Consider the following 19,377-nt stretch of genomic DNA (forward strand, 5'->3'; position numbering starts at 1 on the left):
GCCTCAAATTGTGGTGGAAGGCAGCAACAAAACCTTAGAAAGGGAATTTGGCTTGCTTGAAGTAGAAATGGGTGAATTTAAACGAAAATATTCATTAGAAATTCCATGGAATCCCTAGTTGCATATCTTAAGTGTTTGGGAAAATTTTTACGAGGAAATTATCATAAAATACTACAATGAAATAATATTATTTTAAGAAACACGTGAACAATTAGGTTGAGACGCAAGTGTTTTGTTTTTTTTTTAAGAAGATTCAAGCCCATTACGGTTTGACAAAGTTCACAAACTGATGCAACACCATATCCCTCAACTTCACCTCCAGGATACAAACAACAACACAACAAAGCTTTTTCCCACTAGGTGGGGTCGGCTGTGGGGGGATGCAACACGAGGATTTCTCAGAAGGTCACCCATCCTAGTACTACTCTCGCCCAAACTCGCTTAACTTCGGAGTTTAGATGAGATATGATGCATGTGGGTTGGTATGATCACATCCCAAGGATTCAACGTAAGATAGAAGTGCCGGCTGTTGACTACCTGACGCCCTCCCCCTCCTCCTTTATCCGGACTTGAGACCGGCAATGTAAGATAAACTTACACAGGCAGAGTTGAGGATGCTTAAGCCCAACAAAATTGTTGTGTGACTCAAATCTATATACACAAAAGGAAGATGGAGAAAATGGAAATTGTTGTGTGACTCGAATCTATCTACACAAGAAGAAGATGGAGAAAATGGAAAAGATGATGGAGAATACCCTCCTTCGATTAGAAGCCATGGAACTGAAATGTGGTGGATGTCCTGTTGTCAAAGTTCGGCAGAGATTGTCAAATCTGGCATCTTTGAGTTTGAACCCTTGCAGGAGAGCTCTAAAACTTCAAAGTCGCCATCTATTCGTAAAAAAGAGCGTGTTTTTCTCTATGAAAGCGTATTAAGGTTTAGTTATTATAGGAGAAGGCAAAGTAAGGGTGTAAGCCATAACAGAACGTAATTGTTTTCACACGTCAACAGTTGAATTAACCTATCTTGAACGGATGCTTCAAAGTCTAAAAAACAAACATCCGAACCATGCTTTTATACGCAAATGCAACCTAATCCGTGAGTCGAATAATCGAAAAAAGTGCAAGCAATGAGAAGTACCAAAGTTGTGCCAAATTTGTACATGAAGATGCAGTATCAGAGACAGACAAGGTTAAGAAAGAAACCAGCTTTCTCATCATGTTCTCTTTTTCCTGTTATTTTCTCTTCAGAAAGTATCCTGTCCATTATCCACACCTAAACCATACAAGACACCAGCATACTTCTCCATCGAACCGCTAAAGAAACTCTCTTTCAGTTTTCTGAACGTACAGGACGTGAGCAAACTATCCGAACCTGCCTGGTGACAAATGCCAACTCTCTCCACTTCCAGCAGTTCCGCGAGCTTGTTCAACCCGCCATGGAGGCTATTGCAAAACTTCATCAGATGCTTGATATCGTATATTTTCGGAAAGTATATGTTGATCAAATTAAAGAACCCTGCTTGAGTTTGGGGTGAGTTCTGGCAGGTCAAAAGCTTTAGCAGGTATCCAAAATCATAGCCGCTATGGAAAGTGACCCAATGCACGTTATCATTCAACACAATCCCAGACGACATTAGGAGCTCCCCAAACCGCTTTGCATCAATACCCTTTTCGTTGTTCTTCTTAAAATCGATGCCGCTTTGGCGCAGAAGCTCAATAGAATCACTGGAGAATACATCCTTATTGAGATTGAACTCGCGGAAATTGAACTGCCAAATGCATTGTTTATCAGTTCCACAGGAGGGAAAATTCCCTTGCTCATCGGAAAATGTGAGGCCGAGCTGAATCAGCTTGAGCATATCCACATTGTCCTTCAAGGTCTGGTAATGGTAGTCGTAACTGTTCTTGAAATTGCCCACCGGACGAATAACAATGCCCGGAAACTCGGTGTCCATGGCGACATACGGATAATCATCGACAATTTTGCGTATCAAAGCAAATTCCTCCTCCAGATTGTCGTTCCACACCTCACGAATATGAATCGAATCGATTTTCGGTAAGAGCGGCATTCCTCTGTAAAAACTAAAAAACCCACCAAGAATTTGGACTAGAGCCGCGAGATTTGAAAAACCCCAAGTCACAAATTCAATCAAAAACGCACGTAGCGGATCCAATTGAATCCACTAGATTTACATGAACCCCAATCAATTCTGCTACACAGCAATTAAAAACGATACGAACCCATCAAAAATCATTCAACAAAACTCCAAGCTTTTGATAATTGATCGAAATATGCATTAGATTATATACAAACACACAAAAATAAGAACCAACCTCGAATCAAAGGAAAGTCAACATGGCATCACAAATCCGACCGTGGGTAGGACTGAGAACTTGCGGGCTCGAAGGAGAAGGAAGCCAGAAAGCGAGGTTTCTAGAGAGAGAGAGACAGACAGAGGGATATGGTGAGAGAGAAGATGTGCTTCCAGATTTTATGCGCTCCCAGATTTTTTGTTTTGGTTGTGTTTTTGGTTTGTTCTTGGCTTCTTGCGCTCAACGAGGGGCAGAGAAAGAGAAGAAGAAAGAACAAACAGAGATAATGAATACAAAAGCGATAATATAAAAATAATTTTTTAAAAAAAGGACAGAGGATTTTTATTTTTCAGGTGAAAGTGACATTGTTGGCCGTGGGAACCACTAGGTCAGCCTCTTGCCACTTTGCAAAACTTAATTGGTTGGCTGTGGACAGGTGGAAGGCAATGGAAGGGGTTTGTGTCATGGATCCCGTGCACTGTCACAGTTGTGGCCCGAGATAGCACAGTGTCATGTGCAGCAAAATTAACATGTAAGATTGTGTATGCTACCGTAATAGTATATTTGGCGCATTTGAGCTTTATCTCGCAAAAAGAGAAGCTGATAATCCACACCTATAAAATTAGTAGAGAAACTCTTGTGGCAAGTATTATGTGCCATGAAAGTTTTTGTCTAATGGAAAGAGATGGCGAATGGGAACGGATTAGATTAAATACAATCATTATTCACCGGTATGTGATCCATCACTTGCATGTTTCTTGACATATTATCATTAAAAATAAATAAGAAATGAAACAACGGATAATCTTAGAATCTAAACAATTACTGATTTTTGAGAATTTTGGCTTTGATAATTTTTAAAAAACAAGCTAAGAATCAAATGATTTCAATTATTGAATCACCTCTTAAACAAGATTTTAAAAGACGCTACGCGTTTATCGGGGCAATGGGCTGGGATCTAGTGCCTAGATGGCTAGGCGGAGGCTATAAGGATTTAGGTAAATTTATTATATATTATATATTATATAATTAAGTACTTATTTATTGTTAAAAAAACACACATTATTGTATTGAGATACATAAATTGCAAAATAAAATGACATAAATTATAAAGTATTAGAACCTATTGAAAATATGAGGGACAAGCATATAATAAGTGTTCATCCAAGTGTTCAACAAGTCACTCAAACATTATTGAAAAATTAAAATGCAAAATGAAAGTTATAAATTTTTTGTCTAAGTGAAAATCACAACCTAACCGCATTCCTATGCGGGCTAGGCGAACGCCTAAGTAGGTCTAGAAGCATTTTTTAATTTTCAAATGCCTAAGGACTAATCGGAACCCTGGCCAGCCGCCTAACGCCCAGGCTCCGAAGCTAGGCAGAGGTTTTTAGAACAGTGCTCCAAACTCCTCCATTTTAAAAATACAAGCACCATTCAACCGAGCTTTGGGTTGGATCAGAAATCAAAATATTTTCTGATTCGAAACAGAATTTTCGCGCCGGAATCAGAATCTCTAATCCAACAACGTCAAATTATAATTATTTTGTCCAGGAGGTACTCTCTTGGCATTCATAATTCAAAAGTAGTAGAGTAGTCAATAGAGTCATCAATAGAGGTTCACAAGTACTACAGTAGATGCAACTAGACAAAGTAGAGTCCCTACGAAACATGATTTCCCTGCCATCCGATCCAACCGCTGGTTGTAGATTTACCATCAACCCTCACTGCTCTGGATTTCCTCTTCTGCCCTCCTGCTACCAGGCCTGCCACACTACACCTCACATTGTGTGAGAAACAAATCTTTACAATGGTTGGAAGAATGGTTTTGTTTCCAACAGTTGATTCTATACACAAATGTGTTACCCGAATCCTCGAGATTCAAGTCATTTAAACGCAATTGAGTGTTTGCAACAACAATATGCTGAGGTTGAATTCGTACAAGATGCATAGAGATATAAAAACGAACGGAAGAAAATCATAAGTTACTAGTTCCCCTACAAACTTTATAATACAAGAACACCAGAAAGGCAGAAACCACCACACTTGCTCTAACAGGAATTCTACTAGACAGAGATTGCTAAACATAAATGTGTTCTGTTTTGCTTTTCTTTTGTAAGGCACGAGAATTGCTTTTCAATCAACTATTATCCCCACCACAAACTACATATTCTCTACACTGAGTGAAACATGTCTCCAAACTTGAGCCTCTTAATTTTCAAAAGACAAACTGATTAAAATGGAACACAAATCAACAGCAATATCTAAAGTGGTTTGATGTATTGCAAAGGACGTCAAATGTATGTCTCTATCGAATTTCTAATAATCATTTTAAATAACAGCTGAAATCATTGGTGTAATAATGAATGCATCAAACCAGAAAATGAAATTAACAGTAAAAGGCTAACATCACGTTTCATAGTGAATTCGACAAGGTAAGACGAAAACAGAAAATTTTTGAATCTAACAAATTGCCCCCAACAAGAGGACAACAATCCAATATATTGAGAAAAATTCAACTTCCAAATAATAATGAACTAACCTTCGCTTCATGTTCTCTTTCGCTTGAGTGTCTTAATACTCTTTAAGACAAAACTGATAACCTCCTTCAGTGTAGCTTTCCTTCCTTCTTTAAAGTTCCAAAGTTCAGAGATAACATACCTCCCACTTGGATTGTAGTCATTAAGTTCTTTCAAGGCTGTAACGACACACTCATGTATCTCATTGCCCCACTCCTCCTTCAGATTCCGTAGCTTCTCATCTTCCTCATCAAGTATTTCCTGCATCACATTGCATCTCAGCAAATTAAGCATCTTCTAACCACCTTCCAATTGTCCTAATGAAGGGGCGATTTAACAGGACAATAGCATAATCTAGGATTCATACAGCCGACCCTACTTGGTGGGATAAGGCCTTGTTGTTCCATTTTTGAATCTTTTGTAGACAGGTAGGGTGATAGTGGGACATGAAAGAATCTCGAGTGCAGGAAAGATCAACAAAGAAAGGGTACCTAGTTCTTGCAAAATACTAATATATGTTTCAGAATTGGTATAATGATATTACTAAAAGACCAAGAAATAGTTGAAAACAAAATAGGAACATTGTGTGTATGTGTGTTTTGAAATAACGAGTTACTAGATAAGCTTTTTATAATGATATCACTGCAAGTTGGAGTTCACATCTCCACTTTCTTTGTTGGTTAATAAATGAGTTCGGAAACCATCAATTTGATGGTATTCAAAAGACATACCTTGGGCTCTTCATTGACTGTTATAACTTTGAAAGGATGCCAATCAGGATTTGTCAGATTATCCTGCCACAAGGAGCACAGAGTGGAGGCCTGCACCTGTGCTTCCTCAAGAGTGAATCGTTCCTTGCACGTGTTCATGAAGGGCTTCTGATCAAGATCACCCATTCTCTTTATCCCAATATTAGATCGACCACTCAACATTTCACTCAAACCCTGGATAAACAAGTAAGAGCTTTCATGACTTCATTCTCTCTCTTTATCATAAGATGAAAATATGCTAATTACAAATAATTTTTCCAGTATTTTCGTTTTATAAGTATGAACCAAACAATTATGCCAAACAGAAAACACAACTAGCAGCATATTTCCGAACTCTATATTATACTCTGGTCTGAGCCACAAGATTATGCCAAACAAAAAGCACGTCAGATTAGATGATTACTAAACAGAATTTATCATAGATTACTAACTCATCACCCTAAAGTGCTTTGGCCATTTCTTTTTCTTTCTTAATGTACTTTTCCTAGCCTCCAATTCCATTGCCTTCCAAGGCAATGTAGTGTGGAAAGAATAATCATAACAAGTCACTATGTTAACATTAGAAAGTGGGATATACGTTTCATAGAATATCAAAAGTATGCATAAGTTTGTGTCTATACAAAACAAATAAATAAACATGTGTATATACTATATTATTATTATTATTATATATATATATATATATAGAGAGAGAGAGAGAGAGAGAAATGGGTTCTTGTGCGTTGTATTGCCAAACTATCAATCAAAGTACAAAATTAAGATGGTTCCACCTTGTCACTATTCCAGTTTGCTAATCAAGAAGCATAACTTGTGAGACAATCTAATAAAAGAATATCTCTATCCACACACACAAACATACATTTACAGATATAGTCCACCATTATAAAGGTGACTTCACGTTTGTGGGATCCCGCCAATCTACCAGAGAGTAAAATTATGTTAAATAAACTGTAACCATTTAGAGTTTAGGAATCAGCTCTCATGTTTTTGGCCAAGTTAACTCTTCCCCACCTAGATTAATAAACCCTGTCGATACACTGAAACAAAAGATTATGAAGAAAAAAGTTAAAATGTGAAGGGTCCAATGTTCTGAACAATATATTTTAAGGCTTCCCAACAATCATCCTCGCGAAAAATAAAAAACATCTAAAACCTACTGTCTTTCGACAAAGAAATTGGCGAACAGTGTTTCAACAAACCAAGTAATGATCAGATGATAACCAAAATGGCTAAACCAGTTCCACTTCGGTTGGTTTTCTTGGATGATCTTAATTGAGCACTTAAAAAACTGTACAGTTTTCATTGTGGAACCACAGTGTGGGTCCAGCCCCAACAATATGGTCCTTACTTTTCTTAAAGTGTGGGCATCCTTATAACAGGGTATATAAAATAAATATAACTATCAATAAACATAGTTCGAACTAAAAAGGAGGAAGAAATGCATACCGCTATTAATTCTTTACGCGCTTCTTGTAACTCATCATTGCTTTGGCGTTCTTTGGTGATAAGAGTTTGATTTAGAGATTCTAAATCCTCAAGTTCATCAACTTTTTCCCCCAATTCATCTTCCATTTCTTTTATCTTCGATTGAACTGCAGCATCATCTTGATCCCCCAGATGCTTCATCACCTCTAATTTCCCTTTTAACTCTTCAATCTCCATCTCTAGCTTCTGTTTAGCATCCAGTTGCTTTTCTAACTCAAGTATTTTATTTAAGGCATCCTCTTTTTCTCTCTGAAAAGTTCAGATTCCTAGTCAGTGAAAACCATAGAAACACAGATATAGCAAGGAAATTTTCCTATTGAGCTTAACATTACATTTCACACCTTTTGCTCTTCAACCAGCCTCAAGACACTCTCATCAGCCTTTTTCTGCTCCTCGGAAGCCAATTGGAGTGAATTGTTTCTCTCATCATTCTGGAAGGGCAGAAACTATTTTAGTACCCAGAACACAAACCAAGCAATGGCTACCGGCTGTGCATTTCTGAATTTGATTTTTTTAGCACATGGCTGTGTTTGAATTACTAGACAAGTTTACAGGAGCTTAGCTTGTATGATTATGACGATAAACTCGACCAATTTACAAACCAAACTGGATATTGAAACCTCCATAAAATAAAAACCAATATGAAGCAGAACTCACATAATTTTGATGCATCCCATAAATTAAATGGATATAATGAATCATTATGACAAATGGACTGTTTACTACTTAACTCCTAATGCAGACAATTAACCCCTTCTATTGAGGTCTCAAACTGTTCCAGTCTCCCATTAATCACATATGAAACTGGGTATGACTTAAATCTTATACAGGCAGGAAATGATTCTAATACTACTTGATTAAACATGCATACAATTAGCCCCATTTATAGAGGTGTAGAACTCTTTCAGACTCCTATAACTGCATAGGAATTTAGTACGTTCCAACTCCATTAATTAAGCTATACTTGGAACAGTTAATGATTGAGTAGGTAAAACAGCTTTCATCAAGTTATAGAATTTGACAATTCAAATTCTTGAAATATCTACAGACCTGATTAACTAATAAAATTAAATCCAACTAGACAAAATTCGTCTGTTTTTGTAGCTAATTGACAGAATACAGGTAAATCAAAAAGAAATGCAACATATGGACTGCTGGTAAACAAGTAGATCCAATGCTTACCTTAAATTATTACAATGCAAAATATAGAGTAGTACAAGTATGTGATATATGTTACCTTCTTTTTATCCTCGTCAAGTTTTTGCCTCTCACGCTCAGTCACTGCTTCACGTTTGTTTAATTCTTTGCTCCAGGTATCAAGTTTCTTTTTCTTAGACTCCAGCTCATAATTCAATTTCTCTTGCTCCTCTAATATTCTCTGAACATTATTTCTTGCCATTTGCTGCATCTTCCTCGTTTCTGATAAGCTCGAAAACAGTTCGTCAAGGAACCCCAACAATGCCATATATATAAGAGAATCAAGCAAAGATATAAAATTCACCACAAATGCATAGGCACGTTTAAACACAAGCATGTGCTTCACACATGCCCATCAAAAAACAAAGCACAGGAGAAGGGCCAGGACAAACCTTTAACAAAGTCATTGTGCAGCCGATCTTTCTCTTCAAGCATCCTACTTAAGGACAGTGTCCTCTCATTGTACTTGTACCGCAGTTCATCCAGATTCTCATTTGTCATATCAATTTTATTGGCCAGGCTTGCCACAACATCATTTCTTTTTCTAGCTGCTTCCTGTACAATGTCAGACACCGTTCTAAGCTCTCCTGTCTTGCGAAGAAACTCTCCTATCTGCCCTTGGGAATGATAATCATCAGCGCGCGCACACCACCCATAGATGCTTGAGCCAGGCTGTTCCTTTCTTGCATTCCAATCCTTTTTACTTTGACAGTCGGTTTCAAACATCTTCTCAAAATCAGTAGCATTCCCAAAACCACTCCAATCTTTACTGAAATATACCACAGCGCATGCAGCAGGATCGCCTTCGTTCCACAAAGTATGAACTTCTGAAGGTTTACATTTTGAAAACTTTCTCATCCAGTATCCAGAATCTAGAAGATCTTTTCCATCCTTTGGCTGGCTCACTATGTTTACAACAATGCCAGTCCAAGGCCACACGTAGAGATCTTCTTGCTTTTCTTGCTGTGCGACAGGTGCCGGTAAAATTGGACGTTGTATTTGGTCTCCTTCACTGGCTAGGTCATTCTCCAAGTAGATTGACAAGGCAAGGTGGTTGGCTTTCTGTTTCGCATTTCTGAGAGCAGAACCTTTGGCCACCCCTGAAGCATGTTGGAAGAGTTCGTTGAATTTGTAATCTTGTTTCTTCTTCCCCGCACAAAATGGGCATCTAAGAGTCCCATTAGGACCCTTTACTTTATATTTTCCCTCCCGCAACAGCTCGTAGGGTTTATCTTTGTATTCATGGATCTCGGAATCACTAATATCAGATTCATCTTCAGAGCTGTAGTCCATCTGGATTGTCTACAAGCATCACAAATCATTGTTAGAAAACGGACTTAGTTTGGCTAATCCATAAAACTCCGAACCCACAAAACCAGAATACTTTGTAGGAGACAGTTTAATGGCCATTACAACATGATGTCACTCCGAAAGGTCAAAGTAATAAAAATTTTGAGCAAAAGGAAAAATTCAACAGACAATCAAAGGCTTTAAACGTGTTTAAACTAATGAATTCAATCTGCAAATTACTCAAGAATCAGAACAGTTTCTCAACAAAATCCCAAAAAATTGAACAGTTTCCCTCATTTTACAAAACCCGTTGAACAAAGTATTTTGAAATGCGATAAACTACATTTCAAAAATAAATTTTATGCTTCAATCTTCAATCTCATAAACTGCATTTTAAATGTGAAATCGAATTGAATTAAATGTTACCCATAAAAAATAGGGTTAAGTACAAAAAGCTACCCAACCTTTTTCTGGGTGATTCCAAATTAGTCTCAACCTTTTAAAACATTCCAAATAACTACCTAATGTTTTGAAAATCAGACATCTGGTAGGTCACCTGGAACTTTACCAACATTAAGTGATGACATTGCTAGCATTATATGATGAGGCGGGCAAGTACTAAAGTTAGTTTTCACTAATCGAAGTCTTTGGAGTTCTAATCCCCAAATTAACCCATTTGAGCCCAGTTAAACCATAAATTTGCTTTAGCTACATCGCGTCAATTTGGAGATTCAAATCTCCTTTTGTCCATGTCTCTGAACGATAGTGAACCTAATAGATGTCCATTTTTTTAAAACATTAGGTGGTTATTTGGAATGTTTTAAAAGCTTAGGACCAGATTGGAATCAACTTTTGAAAATTGGGTAACAATCTGGACTTAACCCTCAAAAATAAATACAGAATTCGCTAACCCACAAAATTTGAGGCCACATTTCAACATGCAAACAGCAGAGGATCGATATAATCAAAGAAATCTTCAGCTCAAAAGCGCGCAGATTGTAGCGAGAAAAAGAGAGAGACTTACATTGGAGGGCGACAGTCGATGAGGGCAAATGGGTCTCTCTCTTCCTCTTCGTCTTCTTCTTAGCGCGAACGAGTAGAACGTTCAGCACTCAGTAGGAAGCCCTAGATACTGGTTCCGATGTGAGGTGAGGTGACGATCACGTGCCTTCAGGCCTATCAGACTGTTGCAGAAGTGAGCCAGTGACTGAGGGAGAGCCCTCTTTCTACTACTGGGTGGTTGACATTCCCGATGCGTTAAAAGACACCCTTTTTTAACTTGTATGAAAATACATAACCCTAGGAGCTCGATTTTAATTTCTACATTTATAACATTTATAACACGATTTTTGCTTCAATTTATCTAAATTATGTACATTTACCATTTAAAATATTTACAATTAACAATATGACACATCCGTTTAATTTAAATTCCTTCACAATTTCATTAAATACGAGCTCATGACCTTCATGGAAAGGGACTCTATTTGGAGGCATTCTCGTAGTTCATAGGCTTACAGTATTATAGATCTTTCTACTTGAAAAAATTCTTCTATATTTGTTAATTTTCGTAGTTTACGATGTACAATGAACGGACATGATTGACAGATCTCTGGGATCCTCACAAAGAGGATCCGAATTCCTAAAGAAGGACCAAATTGGACCATACTAAACTATTTGATTTTTGCAGTTTTGAAACTAAATTACAAGCTAAAAAACGGTTGGTTTCGATTCTTAATATCTAGAACTGAGTCGAACCGAACCAAATTGCATAACATAAAAATATTTAATTTAATAGCCAATTAGGTGTTGGGGTGTGATTGGGTATTTGTGAACACTCGAAGTATGAACAAAGGCTTGATCTATGCGTTGTTAGAGTCAGTCACTTAATTAATTATATCGACGTTTAAGCATTCAATTCGGACTTCTAAATATATTAGATTTTATGGGGCTCGTTTGGCATGGACTAATTGGTACCACATTAAGTCATTCGATGACTAAGAAGAAGAACAAGCAAAGAAGGAGGATAGGATGTAGAAGTTCAATAAGGATATATGCTTTGGTGGAATACTTGGCTAGGCCTCGACTTTTCACCAAGAGCAACTGTTCTTTGTTCTCTCTTTGATTTTGTTTAACATGTGGATGAATCAACCGATTAGGCTAATGATTGTGTAAATCCCATACGATGAAACTTTATAGTTTTAATTTGTGAGTTAAAATTAAAGGACTATTACTACAATTTTCTCTTAAAAAAAAAGTAAGATGGTTTCAATTGTCATTTTCCTCTACAACTGAGGAGGTCCCACAGATAAGATCAGATTCGATGTTTTTTTATTACAACAATATATTTTACACTAAGGAGAGTAAGTTCGGCTAAGTCATACAATGGACAACCTAATTTGGTATCAAATTTACCATCCACGAGATTTGAACCTAAGACCTCTTACTTACAAGTGAAAAAAATAGCATGAGATTGTAAGATCATATTCGATGTTTGAAACTCCCCTTTACATCTTTCTCTTTTTATAAATTCAAATCAAAATTTTCAATAATAAAAGCACTCATCTTTAAGGTTTAAATGCTTAATTTGTTCTTTCATTAGAAATTTAAATAATTTTGTAAGAGAATACATGCGTCATTAAAATCGAAGTTATTTCTTAGCAGTTTGGACGTAAACAAAACCATTTTCGTATTGTCTTGAAAATGCTTTTTTGATTTCCGCATACCAAATGCAGCCTAAGAAGAAAAAAATTATAGAAAAGCTTATGAAAATGCATTTCCAATTTTCGCATACCAAATGCAGTCTAAGAAAGAAATGCATTTTTGATTTTCGCATACCAAATGCAGCCTAAGAAAAAAAATATATAAAAAAGCTTATGAAAATGCATTTTTGACTGGGCTTTTTTGTGTTTTGTGGTCCATTTTCTTTTCTTGTGCTTACCATGTATCTTGGCCTTTACGTTTGTAATTGTTATTTGTTAGAAATGTATTTTACCGTTTGACCCCAAAAAAGCCTAGAAGTTAAAATTAACAAAAGTAATGAAAATTAGGAGGACTGACCGTCTCTTTCCCGCGTATTAAATATATTTTACCATACACCTAATTATTTGATATTTATTTTTTACTTTATTTTGGTTAATTTTTTCAAAGTTGAAAACCTAACATTTAATGTGAAAGTTAGGTGAAAAAAACACATGACAAATAAGAATAATGTTAGGATAACTAAATTTACTGACAAAATTTTAGAAATTAAAAAATTGATGATAGGTTTATTACTTAAGCGTTGATAAATATGTGCTCATTTCTATTGATGATATATCATTTAGTTTGCAAATTTTGTTTATAAATTTAATCTTCTTAGCATTGTTGGACAATAATTAAGTAAATGGTGAGCGTGGAGCATGGTGTGTGCTCACCTTTCACATAAACAAAGAAGCTGAAGAGAAAGAGACGCTTTTGGACCTCACTGTCGCACACTCTCTCTCTCTCTCTCTACTGTAAGTCTCTCTTTCTCTCACTACAATCTGCACTTCCTTGCTGAAATATTTGTTTGTTATGCTGATCGTATGCTACCTGCATGTTGAATTTGGCTTCAAATTTGTGGTTAGCGATGAAATTTTTGTTTTGGGGAGCAGTAATTTTTTTGTTTGGCATTTCAAATACAACTTGTGTGATTGAGCAATGTAGGGAAGGTGACGTCGTTCAATTTTAGTGAGAGAAACTCATGCGCTAATTTCCCTTCCGCAGACATTTGTAAACACGATCAAGCCATTTGATTGAACATACGAGTTTCATATGACTTTTTTTCTGTGACTTATGAGTGAAACTCATGCTGTAATGACCATTAAACTATTTTCTTGCAATTTTTCCAGTAATGGGTTTCATGATGTTCGGATTTTCGCAAGCAAGTCGGTTTCCTAAAGTTGATTTGTGATGCTTGTACACAATCCAGATGGACTACGGCTCCGGAGATGAATCCTATTATTTAGTTATCTTCGTCATTGAGCTTGAGCCTATCATTTTTTTTTTTTTTTCCTGCGAAACATGTAGTTCTTTTATTGCAAATGAAATGTAGTTAATGCGGTTGAAGATTGAAGGATGAGTTTTACCGAAGATTCAGTTACTTTGTTGAGAACATGTTTAGAGTTTAGAACATGGTTGGAGAAATCTGGTTTTGTAAATATGAAGCTTTTTGATTCTTGAGTAATTAATTTGCACAAAAACAATTCCCTTTCTTGGGTTTTTTTTGTATTCATTAGTTTCAATATTTTCTTTTGCTCAATTTTTTTGTGAGAACTTTAACGAAAAGCTCCTGGTACCATTCATTTTAACGAAAAATCACATTTTTACACTAAAAAGTCAATCCGGTACTATTCACTTTACCCTTTATTTTGTCCTTATTATTAAAATTCAAAGTTTTCAAGCACTTTTCATTAGTTTTCATTTTTTTTATTGCTTTGACCTTTCGGAGTGAAATCATGCTTGAAGCTGTCTCCTTGCAAGTATTCAAGCTTAGCGGGTTTGCTGTTTTCTGGATTAGCGAAATCAAGTCTGTTTTCTAACAATGGTTTGTGATGCTTGTAGGCAATCCACATGGACTACAGCTCTGAAGATGAATCCGATATTAGTGAGTCCGAGATCAATGACTACAAAGATAAACCATATGAGCGATTAAGGGAGGGAATGTATATAGTAAAGGGTCCTAATGGAGCTCTCAGATGCCCATTTTGTGTGGGGAAGAAGAAGCAGGATTACAAGTTTAAGGAACTGTTCCAGCATGCATCTGGAGTGGCTAAAGGTTCTGCTAACAGGAGTGCGAAACAGAAGGCAAATCACGTTGCCTTGGCCATCTATTTGGAGACTGATCTAGCAAGTGAAGCAGACCCAACAGAACTTCCAGTTTTGCCTACACCTGTCGCTCACCAAGAGAAGGAAGAAGATCTCTACGTGTGGCCTTGGACTGGCATCATTGTAAACATAGTGAGCCAACCAAAGGACCCAAAAGATCTTGATTCTCGATACTGGTTGAGAAGGTTTGCTCAATTTAGACCTACCGAAGTTCATACATTGTGTACTGAAGAGGATCGAGCTACATGTGCTGTGGTTTACTTTAATGCAGATTGGACTGGTTTGGGGAATGCGACAGATTTTGAGAAAATGTTTGAAACAGATCATCGCAGTAAAATGGATTGGAATACAAGAAAGCAACAGCCTGGCTCAAGCATCTACGGGTGGTGTGCACGTGCTGATGATTATCATTCCCAAGGGACAATTGGGGAGTTTCTTCGCAAAACTGGAAAGTTAAGAACAGTATCCGACATTGTCCAGGAAGCAGCTCAAAACAGAAATGATGAGGTGGCCAACCTAGCCAACAAAATTGAGTTGACAAATGAAAACCTGTTGAAAGCACAGTACAAGTACAATGAGAAGACGATGTCTTTAAGTAGGATGCTTAAAGAAAAAGACAAGCTACACAATGACTTTGTTAAAGGTTTGTTCCTCACTCCTTTCTGTGGTTGTGTTTTGCTTGTGTTTATCGGCATGTGTAAACAATTGTCTGCTTTAAACTTCCCTTTGCATTTATAGGGAACTATTTGATTTTCTTACATCGTATACGGTATTGTTGGGTCCTGTTGGACATTCTGTTAACGTTCTTTGCTGACTTGTTTTTGCGCTTATCAGAAACGAAGAAGATACAGGACATAGCAAAACATAATGTCAAGAGAATATTAGAGGAACAAGAGAAACTGACTCATGAGTTGGAATATAAGAAAAAGAAACTTGATACCTGGAGCAAAGAATTAAACAAACGTGAAGCACTGACTGAGCGTGAGAGACAAAAACTAGATGAGGATAAGAAGAAGGTAACACATGTTACATTCTTGTACCACTAAATATTACTTATATTAAGAATTTAAGTAACCATTTTATCTACTTGATTTCTTGCAGTCCATGTGTTGCAGTTTTGTTTGCTATCCCCAGTTTCGGTCTATTAGCTGCAGATTGGTTAAATGCAATCTAGATAGAAATTATTCTCTAACTTATAATGGGAGCTTTAGATATTTCAAGAACTTGAATTGTTAAATTATGTAACCCATTGAATGCTTTGATAACTACTCAATCATTTAAGTCTTTCAAGTATAGCTTAATTACTGATGTTGGAGTCTACTCGGTTTCCTATGTACTTATAGGAGTCTGAATGAGTTCTAATCCTCTATTAATGGGGCTGACTGTAAGCATTATTAATCAAGTACTAATATAATCATTTCCCATATGTACAAGGTGTAAGTCATACCCAGTTTCCTATGTGATTATTGAGAGACTAAAGGAACCCGAAACCTCATTGGAGGGGGTTGTTGGTTTTTTTTCGAGTGTAGTAGCCAAGACTTATTTTGATTATATAAAATCCATTATTCCATTCTGGGATAGGTAAATAAATTTTAGTTTACTTTTGTGTGTGTGTGTGTGTGTGTGTGGTTGATTTCCCGTTTGGTTTTTAAATTTTGTCAACAGGTAATCCTCGTAGTCTTACAAGTTACAATTGTCCTACTAAGAAACACAACTGTGCACATATCTGATTTCCTTGTGCAAAAAAAGAAGGGAGGAAAATGAACGTGATAGTGTATTCATCTGTTTTGGGTACTAATATAGTTTTTGCGTATCCAGAATGATGAGAGAAACAATTCCCTTAATTTAGCTTCTGAGGAGCAGAAAAAGGCTGATGCGAGTGTCTTGAGGCTGGTTGAACAACAAAAGGTGTGTGAATTTTATGTTAATCTCACTAGAAACCGTCCTTCCTAATTTGTTTTCTGTGGTTTTTCACCGACTTGGAATTTTAACTTTTCAGAGGGAAAAAGAGGATGCCTTAAATAAAATACTTGATTTAGAAAAGCAGTTGGATGCTAAACAGAAGTTGGAAATGGAGATTGAAGAGATAAAAGGGAAATTAGAGGTGATGAAGCATCTTGGGGATCAAGATGATGATGCAGTTCAATCGAAGATCAAAAAAATGGAAGATGAATTGGGGGAAAAAGTTGTTGAACTTGAGGATTTAGAATCTCTAAATCAAACTCTAATCACCAAAGAACGCCAAAGCAATGATGAGTTACAAGAGGCTCGCAAAGTATTAATAGCAGTATGTCTACCTTTTTTCTTTGTATTTGGGGCTTTATTAGTTAGTAGTTATTCTTAGTTTGTGTATTGTCTTGTATGGAGGCCTTCATTTTACAAAAGTAAGGACCATATTGTTGCGGTTGACCCCACAATGTGACCGTCCATTTTTTAAGTACCCAAATAAGATCATTCAAGGGAAATAACCAAATTGGAACTGGTTTATCCATTTGGTCATCATCCTGTCATTCTATGTTCGTCAATCTCTTTGGAAAAACTTAAGGGGCTAAGTTGTTTTAGATTTGTTATATTCTTGCAAGGATGATTGATGGGAAGCCTATTGAATCATTGGACCACATTGCAGGGTATACCCACAATATGTTCTTATTTCTCTTCTAAGACAAAGAGTTCTCCTACTCTTACACATTTAGACGTACAAATTCCAGACTAGAATATAGTTTTGTACACCTATTCCGCACATTAATTTCATACTTATAAAACCAAAAATAATTTATCACTATCTTGTTAGAAAAGGAAAAGAAGAAAAAAGAGATATGTTATTAGTATATGTTATCATATGATTCAGATAGTGAAGTCATAAAGCTCTTACTTCATCTCTAGGGTTTAAGTGAATTGTTGAGCGGTCGATCTCATATTGGGATAAAGAGAATGGGTGATCTCGATCAGAAACCCTTCTTGAAAGCATGCAAGGAACGGTACTCTCTTGAGGAAGCAGAGGTGCAGGCCTTCACTCAATGCTCCTTATGGCAAAATAATCTGACAAATTCAGAGTGGCATCCATTCAAGATTGTAACTGTTACTGAGCAGCCCGAGGTATGTCTTTTGAATACTGTAAACTTGATGGTTCTGGGACTAAGTTAATAAACAATAATGCAATTGAAAATGTGGAATGCAACAATGTTATCATGTTAAAATGCTCATCTAGCGACTTGTTATTTCACTTGTAAATGTATGTTTCAACAGATTCTTGGTTCTTTAGTAATATCGTGATACTAATTCTGAAGCATAAATTAGTATTTAGCAAGTACCCTTTTTTTTTTTCTTTTCTTTCTTTGATCTTCCCTGCATTAGTCAACAAGGTTGAAACTTCCAGGAAAAAAACTTCGAATTGGGAGGGCGATCCTCCCGGTGAACTGACCATACCCCAAACCGACACAGGTTGAAGTTACAAGACACATGGTTTATAAGACTCAGACGGGTTGGGTTGAGCTGGTTTATTTGAATACTTAGCTGGCAGTTTTGAATTTAAGAAAATTTTAATAGGACTGGCGGGCGATGTTAAAACAGTAATGTCATTCCTGTGGACTGAATGGAATTTCATTTGTGTCCCTATCTCTCTGTTTGGCAAGGGTCCAGCTCAGTTTCTAACATTCTAAATTGAATGGTAGGAGTTATGCTATGTGCTTCTGAAACTTCACACTGACAGTCATACATACGTATTTTATTACATACCTGGGCGTGTTACAGAGTATACTTGCAAATGTATTGTATTGATAAAGTACATACTGTGATTTTTATTCTTTTTGGTTTTTGTTATTGTGTATTGAAAAATATTGGGTACAAGTTGGGTCGAACAACGTTTTCCTTGTGGAGGATGCGTGGAGAAAAATTTTGAAGAGAGAAGTGTATAACTTTTATGCATGATAACATGTATTATTATTATTATTATTATTATTTTTGTGCCAAATCACCTGTACATTAGGACAATTGGAGGGTGGTTAGAATATGATTAATTTGCTCCGGTGCTGTGTGATGTAGGAAATAGTCAATGAGGAAGATGAGAAACTGAGAAGTCTGAAGGAGGATTGGGGCACTGATATATATGAGTGTGTCGTGACAGCCCTGAAAGAACTCAATGAGTACAATCCAAGTGGGAGGTATGTTATCCCTGAACTGTGGAATTTTAAAGAAGGAAGGAAAGCCACGTTGAAGGAGGTTATCTCTTTTGTTTTAAAGAATATAAAGACACTCAAGCGAAAGAGAATGTGAAGTGAAGGTTAGTTTCGTTATTATCTGAAAGTTAACTTTTTTTCTCAAGACATTGAATATTTCTCTTCTCGGGGCTTATTGCTGCATGAAAAAAAATTTGTGTTTTTATGATTCCCTTGCTAGATTCGCTTATAAAACAGGATGCTAGTTTTTTTACTTTATTATCGTTTTCTATTTTGAAGTATTCATGATTCTAACAACGAAAAGCTTTCGCTCTATTTATTTCAAAAGACTATTAGAAAGTAGAAACAGACTTGCATGTCCTCTGCAGACTGCAAGTAAGAGTAATATCGGCAGTCTTATCAACCGGCAATTTTGGCAAGTTCTAAAATAACAGAGAGCTTCAACAATACTGGCATGTATGTGTCAATAATTTAGCACGCATTGAAAGGCTTGGATATTTGTTAGTTTTTGAGAATATACCTCAAACCACTTTGAATATTGAAGCTCCTGTCTAGTATAGTTCAGTTACAGCAGTCCCATGAGAACAAGTATGATAGTTTCTGGTGTTTTGTCGTCAAAATTTGGGCGGAACTAGTATAAACTGCTGGAACCACAGTGGAGTTGAAACCATTCAGCCAACCATCATTGGTTTAGTCACGCGCATCTTGTCACGGTATCTTTTCTTACTGAGGTTTGTTTTGACAGGCAATGTTAGCAGAAGTAGATGAAATACGAAGCGC

At 36.5% G+C, this 19,377-nt stretch overlaps 3 protein-coding genes and 1 pseudogene across 5 annotated transcripts; 1 reads left to right on the forward strand and 3 right to left on the reverse strand.

Moving 5' to 3' along the window:
* Positions 1 to 377: 377 nt before the first annotated feature.
* LOC137709574 (5S ribosomal RNA) lies at positions 378 to 496 on the reverse strand (annotated as a pseudogene).
* A 485-nt stretch (positions 497 to 981) lies between these two features.
* Positions 982 to 2,544, reverse strand: LOC137708642 (probable CCR4-associated factor 1 homolog 7). Of its 2 annotated transcripts, none has more exons than XM_068447762.1 (2): positions 2,335 to 2,544; positions 982 to 2,210 (listed from the first exon to the last, which is right to left on the reverse strand). In XM_068447762.1, exon 2 carries the CDS (start codon positions 2,067 to 2,069, stop codon positions 1,245 to 1,247), a length of 825 nt encoding a protein of 274 aa, XP_068303863.1. In that variant the 5' UTR covers positions 2,070 to 2,210; positions 2,335 to 2,544; the 3' UTR covers positions 982 to 1,244. The 2 variants fall into 2 exon arrangements, with proteins under 2 accessions (XP_068303863.1, XP_068303864.1); XM_068447763.1 differs by having other exon boundaries at positions 982 to 2,213.
* Positions 2,545 to 3,828: 1,284 nt separating this feature from the next.
* On the reverse strand, positions 3,829 to 10,818 carry LOC137707730 (factor of DNA methylation 1-like). 2 transcript variants are annotated; one of them, XM_068446641.1, is made up of 8 exons: positions 10,599 to 10,818; positions 8,677 to 9,586; positions 8,325 to 8,506; positions 7,429 to 7,518; positions 7,049 to 7,336; positions 5,564 to 5,776; positions 4,856 to 5,093; positions 3,829 to 4,079 (listed from the first exon to the last, which is right to left on the reverse strand). In XM_068446641.1, the coding sequence occupies exons 2-7, from the start codon at positions 9,575 to 9,577 to the stop codon at positions 4,863 to 4,865; spliced, it is 1,905 nt and encodes a 634-aa protein (XP_068302742.1). In that variant the 5' UTR covers positions 9,578 to 9,586; positions 10,599 to 10,818; the 3' UTR covers positions 3,829 to 4,079; positions 4,856 to 4,862. The 2 variants fall into 2 exon arrangements, with proteins under 2 accessions (XP_068302742.1, XP_068302741.1); XM_068446640.1 differs by having other exon boundaries at positions 3,829 to 4,087.
* A 3,346-nt stretch (positions 10,819 to 14,164) lies between these two features.
* Positions 14,165 to 18,694, forward strand: LOC137708932 (factor of DNA methylation 1-like). The gene is made up of 6 exons (XM_068448090.1): positions 14,165 to 15,065; positions 15,257 to 15,438; positions 16,241 to 16,330; positions 16,422 to 16,709; positions 17,306 to 17,518; positions 18,464 to 18,694. Exons 1-6 carry the CDS (start codon positions 14,168 to 14,170, stop codon positions 18,692 to 18,694), a joined length of 1,902 nt encoding a protein of 633 aa, XP_068304191.1. The 5' UTR covers positions 14,165 to 14,167.
* The last annotated feature ends 683 nt before the right edge of the window (positions 18,695 to 19,377 follow it).

Source organism: Pyrus communis, chromosome 11 (genome assembly GCF_963583255.1).
Source record: "Pyrus communis chromosome 11, drPyrComm1.1, whole genome shotgun sequence".
Classification (NCBI taxonomy): domain Eukaryota; kingdom Viridiplantae; phylum Streptophyta; class Magnoliopsida; order Rosales; family Rosaceae; genus Pyrus; species Pyrus communis.